Below are 11,313 nucleotides of genomic sequence, written 5' to 3'. Positions count from 1 at the left end.
CCATTTTCATAGTTCTCCCTGATGTGGTGCTGAAACCCTTTGGTTGGTTTTGATATGAATTTGAGACAGCATTATTACCATACATTGAAGTCATCCCATTTTACATTGTCAGAGCAGGTTATTCAGCAGCTTCACTATAATTCATTCAAGACTTTCAGTTATTTGTATCCTACCAGTGCCAGTAAAAAAAATATATATATATATATATATATAAAATATATTTTACTGGCACTGGTAGGATACAAATAACTGAAAGTCTTGAATGAATTCTATATATTATAATCACTATATCTGTCTATCCACAGATGAAACTGACAGCTGAAATAAACAAACATCAGTTAGCTAGTTTATTTGTTGAGCATTTTTTGCAGTTACATGTTTGAGAGTACAGTAAAATGTGTAAAGTAAAGAGAAACAAAAAATGTCAGTCTAAAAAAAAGACAGAAAAAAGTTTAGATTCGTATCTGTCAAGATGCAAGCAAGGGGAAGTCATGAGGACATAAAACATGGAGATGGTAGAGTGCTGTAGGGCAGATATGGACCCGGCTTAAAAAGCTTCCTTCTTTCCTCTCATCCTCTGTGTCAGCACTGATCTGACACACTTGGATAAAATAAAAGTAAAGGTTCCACTTCATAGCTTTCACCAATCCAGACATGTCAGATCAGTGATTACTTCAAGGGGAAGGAAGGATACATTTTCAAAGTATTCAAACAAGGCCAGTGTACTGCCAAGCAGGATGTATTTTTCGGGTTGTGCTGAAGCATGGGTAAAGCACGACTTAGGCTATAAATGGAGTCCCATCTGCTGACACCTATGGGTTTTTTTTAGGCAATCAGTGGAGCATCTACATGGCCAGATCACATCTTCCAGTTGAGCAGGCTGGATGACTTTACACACCCTGCAGCATCCAGTTTTCGACCACTGTTGCACATTTTCGCCAAGTTCTGTCGATTGCAGAGAAGACGCCAGTCAGTTAAAAGCAAATGACAATAAGATTAATATTATTGGAAATTCACACATTGTTATGCTCACATTAGTTGCCCTGGCAATGCTGTTGGGAGACTGTAAGGCAGCGAGCTCATTGAGGATCCTCTTCAGATCGTTATTGTCAGGAGGTGCTGAAAGGAGATATAGAGGAAGACAAAATTACATTTGTTGCAATTATTTTTCTTATAAAAAATATATAATAAAAAACACTTGGTATTATGGCAGGTATAAGTTAAAAATATGCATAATGTGTGGGCATTTATGTACCTGGCACAGGTGACTGTTGCTGAGACTGAAGCTTTAGGTATGAATGCTCCAGCAGCTCCGCGATGGAAATCCGCTCTCTTGGGTTTCGTACCAAGCACCTCTGGTAGTAGAAAAACAAAACAAAAAACATATCCCCATCAGATCCATGTAATTCACAGTAAATCAAAACTCAACCAAAAAGCCAAATACATAGCGGAATCACTCACCTTCAACACATCTAGCAGATCCTTCTCTGCAATGTCAGGGAACTCTATCTCATGGGTCGGGTCAATGATGGCGTGTAGCTTGGTGATCTGGTTGGTGATGGTCTGGAATGGAGTCTTCCCATAGGTCATGAAGTACATGATGCAACCAAGGGACCACACATCACCTTTAGTACTAATCTATGAATCAAAGAGACAAAAATATTTATTATACATCATTTCACATGCATAATCTTCCAACATTGATACAAATGAGTCCATATGGAATATGCATGTAATTAAAAATACATTGTTTTGGAAGGACGGGACATCAGCTCACCTTAAAGCGTGCCTTCCCTGGCTGGGATGAACTGTCTTTGATGGCTTCAGGGGGCATGTAGTTCAAGGTCCCCACCTGTGTTTCAGATATTTTTCTTGAAGATCAATATCCTTATTCTGGAAAGCTTCTGGTTATGCATACATACATTATGAACTACAGTTGGAGATGGGGGTTGTGCTCTTACCTGAGAATCTTTCATAATGCTTGTCACATCAGGCTGGATGCGGTTTGCAATGCCAAAGTCAATCAATTTCAGCGAGGCATTCACAATCACAAAATTGGCAGGCTTCAAGTCACTATGGACAATACCTACACACAAAAAAAGTTACTGAAAAAACTAAAAAAATATTCTTATAGAGTGCAATGTTTGGGTATGAGGAACTTAGAAAACAATCGTTACTGATGAAGAGAGATACAGAGTTCAAGACAGATGGAGAGATAATAACCATGTTTGTGGATGGTCTGGACTGCCTCCAACATATTCTTCCAGTAGAACTTCCTCTCCAGCGGGTTGACAGTTTTACGGTTCCGTAGCCAGGTGTTGAGGTCCAGGTTACCACATTCCATTAGCATGTAGATGTAGCTGTTGGTTATTTCACTGGAACACAAGATAACTGATAAAATGCACTGCTCACTGGGAATCCCAAGACATGTATAGTGGGATGGAACAGAGAACCACAATCGAAATACATTGTGTTGGGGCCTCCCGAGTGGCACAGCGGTCTAAGGCACTGCATCGCAGTGTTGAGGCGTCACTACAGCCCGGGGTTTAATCCCTGCAAGCTGACTTCACTTGTCAGTTGAACGGTGTTTCCTCCGACACATTTGTGCAGATGGCTTCCAGGTTAAACGAGCAGGTGTTAACAGTGCAGGTTGGCGGGTCATGTTTTGAAGGACGCAAGACTCGACCTTCGCCTCTCCCGTTTGGGAGTTGATACAACATCGATGAGACAAAACATTTTAAAACTTAAAAATTAGATTTATGTTGTTATCATTCCTTTTTTTATATGTAGGCCATATGACTATGTCTTTTATTTTTATGTATGTATCAGTACCACCCGTTTTTGTTTTGGATGTATAGTGTATGCATTTTTATAAAAATCTAAATAATTTACTGCTAGACCCTAGCGGAATAAGTCAGGGTAGCAAACATTGAACACTCACTAATCATACAGCTTGATGATCTGATCACTGTACTGCTGCAGGTGATTGAGATGCTCGATCTCATTCTTGTAGCTCTCCACTGTCTGGGGATCAGCCTCCTCCAGGTTCACATACTTCACAGCAAACAGCTGATTCCGTTGGTCCAGAACCTGGTACACCTGAAATGACAGAGGACCTACCATCAAACCAGCTGGCTAATCGGCCATCCAACCACCTGTAGTACTTCCCTGGTATCTTAAATTGTCCAACAAGTAACTGTCTTTTGTTTTCCGTTGCACAATGTTTTTGAGAGCTTTTGTTACATTGTGCCTTAATGAACAAGACAACTGGACCCTACCTTACTGGATCCACCTCGGCCAATCATTTTCAGGACGAGGAACTGTTTGCCTTTTATCACGATGGACTCGTTTGAGAGAGCAGTGGTGGAACCCTGAAGGGACAAGTGCAGAGTCATTCAACCATCAAGTTCACATTTCATTTGACATAGGCCTTTAACTTAAAACTGAAAACTCACAAATAGAGAACATAACTAGCTAGGGCCATGAGTTAGTTCCTCCTGACCTGACTGCGTCTCAAGTGATCAGGGAAATCCCATGGATGGCGTTTGTGGTTTACCTGGTGGGTCTGTTGGGCATAGGACACCTGGCTGAGGGGGGTGCACGGCTGCTGCTGGGCAGGGACGGCTTTATGGGCTGCTGAGAGAGGGGCCGCAAACGGGGGGTTCCTCTTGACCACGGGGGTAACGTAACTGAGGAGAAAAGGGAATTCAAATGTCAAAGAAAGTCCTATTTTCTGCACCACTGCTTCCCATCTTTCCTCTTGATTCCAAGACGAAACACACTCAGATCTCACCACACTGTCTGCCGTGACTGTTACTTAAGCCACGTCACAGGATGGATGAGTCTTAACTTTGCACTATGCCAGTTCAGATTAAAATATGCTCATTTTTCAAGAGGTAGTTCTCAAAGTAACCTTTTCAAAGTAACTTTAGTTAAACAATTTTTTTTTATTTTTATTGAGGGTAGCTTTACTGTAGCGCAACTTCTTGCAGTGGGAAGTAATATTTTCAGGTTAGCTTCCCCAACACTGACAATACCATTTCCTAATTTTTTTGTGAAGAATCAACAACAAGTGGGACACAATCATGAAGTGGAACGACATTTATTGGATATTTCAAACTTTAACAAATCAAAAACTGAAAAATTGGGCGTGCAAAATTATTCAGCCCCCTTAAGTTAATACTTTGTAGAGCCACCTTTTGCTGCGATTACAGCTGTAAGTCGCTTGGGGTATGTCTCTATCAGTTTTGCACATCGAGAGACTGAAATTTTTTCCCATTCCTCCTTGCAAAACAGCTCGAGCTCAGTGAGGTTGGATGGAGAGCATTTGTGAACAGCAGTTTTCAGTTCTTTCCACAGATTCTCGATTGGATTCAGGTCTGGACTTTGACTTGGCCATTCTAACACCTGGATATGTTTATTTTTGAACCATTCCATTGTAGATTTTGCTTTATGTTTTGGATCATTGTCTTGTTGGAAGACAAATCTCCGTCCCAGTCTCAGGTCTTTTGCAGACACCATCAGGTTTTCTTCCAGAATGGTCCTGTATTTGGCTCCATCCATCTTCCCATCAATTTTAACCATCTTCCCTGTCCCTGCTGAAGAAAAGCAGGCCCAAACCATGACGCTGCCACCACCATGTTTGACAGTGGGGATGGTGTGTTCAGCTGTGTTGCTTTTACGCCAAACATAACGTTTTGCATTGTTGCCAAAATTTCAATTTTGGTTTCATCTGACCAGAGCACCTTCTTCCACATGTTTGGTGTGTCTCCCAGGTGGCTTGTGGCTAACTTTAAACAACACTTTTTATGGATATCTTTAAGAAATGGCTTTCTTCTTGCCACTCTTCCATAAAGGCCAGATTTGTGCAATATACGACTGATTGTTGTCCTATGGACAGAGTCTCCCACCTCAGCTGTAGATCTCTGCAGTTCATCCAGAGTGATCATGGGCCTCTTGGCTGCATCTCTGATCAGTCTTCTCCTTGTATGAGCTGAAAGTTTAGAGGGACGGCCAGGTCTTGGTAGATTTGCAGTGGTCTGATACTCCTTCCATTTCATTATTATCGCTTGCACAGTGCTCCTTGGGACGTTTAAAGCTTGGGAAATCTTTTTGTATCCAAATCCGGCTTTAAACTTCTTCACAACAGTATCTCGGACCTGCCTGGTGTGTTTCTTGTTCTTCATGATGCTCTCTGCGCTTTTAACGGACCTCTGAGACTATCACAGTGCAGGTGCATTTATACGGAGACATGATTACACACAGGTGGATTGTATTTATCATCATTAGTCATTTAGGTCAACATTGGATCATTCAGAGATCCTCACTGAACTTCTGGAGAGAGTTTGCTGCACTGAAAGTAAAGGGGCTGAATAATTTTGCACGCCCAACTTTTCAGTTTTTGACTTGTTAAAAAAGTTTGAAATATCCAATAAATGTCGTTCCACTTCATAATTGTGTCCCACTTGTTGTTGATTCTTCACAAAAAAATACAGTTTTATATCTTTATGTTTGAAGCCTGAAATGTGGCAAAAGGTCGCAAAGTTCAAGGGGGCCGAATACTTTCGCAAGGCACTGTATATCTCAAGAGCTGAAATAGAATCATTAGATTATGGTGATTAGGATCATTGCACAAGAGCTTTTATGTCAGATATATCTCCACTCCAGCCCCCTCACCAGTTGGCCCTGGGGTCTTTGTAGTTGGGCGTCTGGCAGGCGACGGGTGGGTTGAGTCTGGACGGGAGAGGGAGGGATGGGGTGGGCAGAGAGTCCACCAGACGTGGAATGGGCCTGAGATCAGGAGGGGTGTGCTTCTCCTGATGACGACCAAACACACACACAGATACACCCAAAGGTTAAAATAGAAGAATCCAAAAGAAAACAAAAAAAAGTGTTAAGTGTCAAAACAGAGGCAAAAAGAGAGACAGAAATGTAGTTAACTCAGCCATAAGAATGAACAAACTAAATTGGAGTTTGATGCTAGCACTTTTCATGTTGATGACACAGTAGTAACACCAAAAAATAAAATAGCAAGCCAAACCTCTGGAGACACGACTCGGCTGACACGGGCTGGCATTTTCCACCCTGAAGACAGCTCCATGCTAGAGGGTTTGGGCTGTGTCTGGCTCAGAGTTAAACGGGCGGGAATCTCCGGCTCCCTATCTCTACCATAGTTTGACAGACTCAATGACCCGTGGGACTGTGGCTCTGTAAAAGGAAACACGTATAAGGAATCTATTAACTAAAACTTACATCAGGTTTGCAAGCTTTAAGCCGTTATCACTTTGTAGTCAGGATGAACAGGGTCATGTTCATTAGGTACCAAACAGGAGAAAAAAGAGGGACTACATTTTCCATTGCATGCCCTAACGAACACCAAGACATATAGCATAATTGACTAAATTTAAATTAAACCTACCTGGGACACTCTCTCGGTCTTCTGCGGGGAGAAACTGGTAATTCCCGGCTTTTAGCTTCTGCATTGCCGTCTCAATTAGTTCAGTGGGCTTTGCGTTCACCTGAAGGGCTTTCTGTAGTATTGAGGAGCCTTTCATGACCTGACCTATTGGAAGAATATGAACAAAAACCTCTTTAGTATCAGAACTCTATATTACGCACAATTGTTTATGTAAGATACAAATACAAATGGGCAATCTACCTTGAGCCACCTCAAACTGAGCATGTGCTATGTGCACAAAGGCAAAGCCTTTGCAGTTGGATCTCACAACGATGAAGTTGTCCCGAGCATCATCTGGGTCATCAATACTACAGAGGACATTTTTAGACAGCCATCAAACCAACAAACCAATTCTAGAACACTAGAAACACATCTGAATACATGCATGTTTTTTTATTTACAAAAATATCCTTTAGTACACTCACCCTTTGAGTTCGGCAAATCGGACCAGCATCTTGGCATAGCTTTCGTTTTTGCTGTACATTCCCAATGGCAGTCTGGAGAAGACTCTGGAATAGCAGTCCTTCAACTTTAGGAGAAGGTTGGTGTCCGTCTGAGGATTGCCCCTCTTCTCCAGCTTAGTCAGATAGAGCCGGCAAGCCTCAGGGGAGTTGGAACCGATTATCTGGTTTATATTGTCAGTGGTATCTACCATTGAAACAGCAGAGAACATATGAGTGAGGAACTTTTTTTCTCTCACAAGTTTACCATTCGGTTAGTGAGCACCTCTTTGAATATGTGGGTGTGCACCAACTAATGCTTTTCACTAAACAAGTTTTTTGTACCGTCAACTACTAGGTCAAAATGGCTTCACTTCAATGTAAAAGGTTTTCACCTTCCACCCTAGTGGCATCTCTCCTGTCTTGCCTGTGCAGCAGTGTCGTGGTGGAGTCTACCATTCCCATGTCCTCCCATGGGCGTGGCTCAGGGCTAATGATCGGTGTCTGAGAGAGCACATCAACAATGATATGATTGTCCAATCAACTCGTCTTTAAAATAGGATTATGTGAGATATCATATGCTCTGCTCTCCATGTTATTTCAACAACCCCCCCCCCCCGCAATCTATAATTACAACTGAAACAGTGGGGATTTTCATTCACAGACCTTCAGATTGAGGAAGTCCCCATCTTCAACACGCTTTTGGGCTGAGGACAAGGTAAACATGGCACTTGAACCAGATGTTTGCCTAAAAGAAAGTTCCATTCATCAGTTTAGGCTTTGTAATCCTGTGTTCTGAACGTGTTTCCTTGAAATAGGTCAAATATAAAAATGCTTACCTGGACAAGCTACTTGGGATGAGAGCCTCCCTCCTCTTCACCTGTCTTCCATCACTGTCATCATCATCCATTTCATAGATAGAGCGATGGACTACAGGCACTCTCCCTGGCTAGAAGGGCAGGATAATAACGAACAAGAGATGATTTAAAGCCAGAGAAGTGATGGGGGGAAAACTACTTTAAAACTAGTACTCACGATATTATATTCTTACGATACTTAGGTACCGATAGGACATGTATTGCGAATCTCACGATTCTATATGTATCGCGATTCGATACTGCGATTTTATTGCGATTTGATGTTCCTAACGTATTGCTCACTATATATGTCTGCTGCAGAGACAAGAGAGGCATAATGAAAACAAGGTTTGATCAGGCATGAACATAAAAGTGCGAACATGTGGGCTAACAATTTAAAAAGATGGAGAACAAGCTACAGGATGAAAAATACCCGGGTTTTGGCGCAGATACAACCAACTGGCGCTAGCTAACGCTACCTAGCAAAAAACACAATTGATACTTGGAGTCAAAGTATCGATACAATATCGTCCAAAGTAATATTGCGATATGCAACTGTATCAACCCCCCCCCAACACTATTTAAAACTACTACTAATAAAATCTATTGTAGAATCTTTAAAAGACTAAAAATCAAACTTTACTATGCCAACGGCTCCCTTTCGTTGAGACCCAGACCTCCAAGCTGGAGCCTGGTCCTCTAGGGGTCCATTCCGTGGTTCCATTGTTCTAAGGGAATGAGAAGAACAGTGTCAACAACAAAAATTTCACGAGACAGAATAGAAGAATGTAAATCCAAACAGAGAGAAGCTTGGTGTGAGAACATGGCACTGTAAAAAAAAAAAAAAAACTTGTTTTTTACCCTGAAGAAAATATACTGGAGAGCTGCAAGTCGCCTGTACCGTCAGAGTTTCTGGAGACTCTGCGAAATTCTTTGCCATTTTTTGCAGAACCACTTATATTATAAGTTGAGACTGAAAGAAAAATTGTTTTAACACCACATTAAGACAATCAATATACAGTAAAGTAGCATAGTGATTTCATTCAAATCTAGGGTGAAGAAACATGTTCATGTATTATACTATTTTTTGTTTTTGACTGGAAAAAAAAAAGAGAGAAAATGGGCTTCCGGTTAATACTGATCTCAAATGGGATTGGAAATTGGACATAACTAACCTGGTACATTTTCCTTATCCTCAGAGGAAAGAAGTTCTGCTTTGCCCAGTGTCAAGTTCTGCATAGCAGCCTCCAGCAGGTCATTGGGTTTGGCATTCAGTTCAATTGCCCTCTGAAGTATCCAAGTACTTTTCTTCGTGTTGCCTTTTGAGATGGGATAGTAAAGAAATAATAATTTTACTGACTAGATACCAATAATACTTTCCTGCAGCAGTATGGAGTTCCTGAATGGGAGTTTCACAGATTGGACTGATGCATTCATCATTGGCATGATATGAGTAACATGTTAGAGATTCAATAGCTGCTCTGTATTGGGTGAATATGAAAAAGCTGGTAAAACCATTTAGCCAAAGTTGAGTAAATAACCCAAATTGTGTTGCCTGTGTGCATAAATCATCTATGCCATTCGAAGCAAAGATAGTTGTACATCTCTCTACCTTGAGACAGTTCAAACTGAGCGTGTGCAATGTGGACAAAAGCGAAATCCTGGCAGTGTGTAGTCGCAACATTGAAGTTGCCCTCTGCCCCACTGGGGTCTTGAATTCTGAAAGAAATTAAAGGACTCATTCAACAATGTGAAGGAAATAAATAAATACCAAAAGGTTGTCTGTTAAAGGGGCAATCTGGGATTGGTACATACATTTTCAGACTTAAATTCTGAAATAAGCCATTGATTTTTTGAATAAAATAATTTACCGGTATAAATGCCTCCAGAGCTTAGTTCAACTGTCGGAATCCGTCAGAGACCCCAACATCTAAACTTATTTCACTTCCATATTTGTAAACCATGTAATTGTAAACAAACACTGAATAGCTTCAACATATGGATAGAACTATTATTTTGAGCTCATGGATGGTCAGTCCTTGCATCCGTGAATTTGAGAATGGTGACCTTTTTGCTAGCCTTATTCCTCAGCTGTTAACCAAAAAGTGGCAATGTGGCCACTTTGTAGTTTTCCCAAATCCTAGATTGCCACTTTAATATTATTAATACACAGCACAATTTGTATTTAACTGATGTAGCTAAGTACAGTCAACAGAGGAACATGTTGCAAAACAAAGCTCAAGCCTCATGGTACAGCATGATCATGGTTCACTCACACATTCAGCTCTGCAAATCTGACCAGCATTCTGGCATAGCTCTCATTTTGGCAGTGTTTTCCCAGTGGCATAGTTGAGAATACACGGGTATAGAAGTCTGTAAGCTTTGTGAGATGACTAGCATCCAAGTGAGGGTCTCCTTTCTTCTCCAAGACCATCAGATATGCGAGACACGTTTCAGGCGAATTGGAGCCAATGGCCTGGTTGATATTATCAGTGTCATCTGCATGAAAATGGGAGGGAAAAAAGACAGTGAGTGACCGTTTGCAAAATCAGTGGTCTTGTATGGGCATATATCGGATACATATCATATCTGATGTACAATATATGAGGCATGTTGTCATCGCCATGGAACGAATGAAATGGTTTTATTACCTTCGATTAGACATCTTGTTTTAATTCGGTCGAGCTTCTGACACAACATGGCAAGTTGGTGCTGTCTGTCTGTATGTTCCTCCTCCAACATCGCTGCAAAGAATGTAGCTAACGTCACCGTCGATACGTTAGCTAATGGATATTGAGGCAGTTACTGACTGTAAGCCTAGCTAGCTATTCACACATATGACATCTACGCTATTGTGCGATATATACTCCTGTTGTGTGAATCAACAAGCATACAACGGACCCTGATGTAAATAACCAGCTCGCTGGGATATGTGTTGCTAAGTTAACGTCCTTAGCTAGCTAACCATTTGCATCTCGTCTAGCCAAAGAAAAGCTAGCTTAGCTAATAACGCGTTAGCTACTAGTTCTAGCTAGTTAGCTACCGGATTATGGCGTATGCCATAGCACAACGATTTGCAAGGAAACAAAGCTATAAAGCTTTTTTGTTTAAAGTCGTACATTAGATTAAAACGCATCTCACCTGTTTATCAAATGTAGTTTCACGTGAAATAATTATACTTCCCAGCTAAAAAAAAAAACCCAACAACGTCAGTCTGTCTGTTTATAACACACTTTCAAATCTACCACGTCCAAGTACTTCGTCAGCTCATTGGCCAGTTTGTATGGATGACTACGCCCCAAATATTCAAAATACTCCGCCCACTTCGATTAAAATTATTTGTCATTTTGTAATTATCAAAAGTAAAAATATAAACCATTTCAAATTCCTTACATGTTCTATTGACGGATAGCCAGGGGCACACTCCAACACGCAGTAATATGTGTTGGAGTAAAAAGTACATGATTTTATTTAGGAAAGTAAAAGTTGGCAAAAATATAAATAGTAAAGTACAGATAGCCCAAAAAACGACTTAAGTAGTAATTTCAAGTATTTTTAC

General features: G+C 40.9%; 1 protein-coding gene across 3 annotated transcripts; it reads right to left on the bottom strand.

Moving 5' to 3' along the window:
- Window positions 1-325: 325 nt before the first annotated feature.
- LOC110518846 (dual specificity protein kinase Ttk) lies at window positions 326-11,181 on the bottom strand. 3 transcript variants are annotated; one of them, XM_036973897.2, is made up of 25 exons: window positions 10,896-11,181; window positions 10,406-10,498; window positions 10,031-10,253; window positions 9,367-9,473; window positions 8,930-9,073; window positions 8,616-8,727; window positions 8,398-8,482; window positions 7,737-7,846; window positions 7,564-7,645; window positions 7,293-7,401; window positions 6,883-7,105; window positions 6,659-6,765; window positions 6,419-6,562; window positions 6,041-6,207; window positions 5,677-5,816; window positions 3,557-3,689; window positions 3,279-3,371; window positions 2,942-3,099; window positions 2,224-2,375; window positions 1,962-2,086; window positions 1,778-1,852; window positions 1,462-1,638; window positions 1,256-1,355; window positions 1,034-1,119; window positions 326-945 (listed from the first exon to the last, which is right to left on the bottom strand). In XM_036973897.2, the coding sequence occupies exons 2-25, from the start codon at window positions 10,494-10,496 to the stop codon at window positions 859-861; spliced, it is 3,030 nt and encodes a 1,009-aa protein (XP_036829792.1). In that variant the 5' UTR covers window positions 10,497-10,498; window positions 10,896-11,181; the 3' UTR covers window positions 326-858. The 3 variants fall into 3 exon arrangements, with proteins under 3 accessions (XP_036829792.1, XP_036829794.1, XP_036829793.1); XM_036973899.2 differs by having other exon boundaries at window positions 10,406-10,537; window positions 10,896-11,039; XM_036973898.2 differs by having other exon boundaries at window positions 10,406-10,513; window positions 10,896-11,035.
- Window positions 11,182-11,313: the final 132 nt, after the last annotated feature.

Source organism: Oncorhynchus mykiss, chromosome 3 (assembly GCF_057628025.1).
Source record: "Oncorhynchus mykiss isolate SJ-2025 chromosome 3, ASM5762802v1, whole genome shotgun sequence".
NCBI lineage: Eukaryota > Metazoa > Chordata > Actinopteri > Salmoniformes > Salmonidae > Oncorhynchus > Oncorhynchus mykiss.
Note: the sequence above shows the minus strand (reverse complement) of the source record. Positions and strands in the feature narration are given on the sequence as shown.

Bases quoted from the DNA above. Each gene is read 5' to 3' on its own strand.
- LOC110518846 (XM_036973897.2), bottom strand. From the start codon at position 10,496: ATGTTGGAGGAGGAACATACAGACAGACAGCACCAACTTGCCATGTTG. The intron at 8,728-8,929 runs GTTAGTTATGTC...TTTTTCTTTCAG, and splicing joins GGATAAGGAAAATGTACCAG to TCTCAACTTATAATATAAGT. The intron at 2,376-2,941 runs GTGAGTGTTCAA...CTTGTGTTCCAG, and splicing joins ATCATCAAGCTGTATGATTA to TGAAATAACCAACAGCTACA.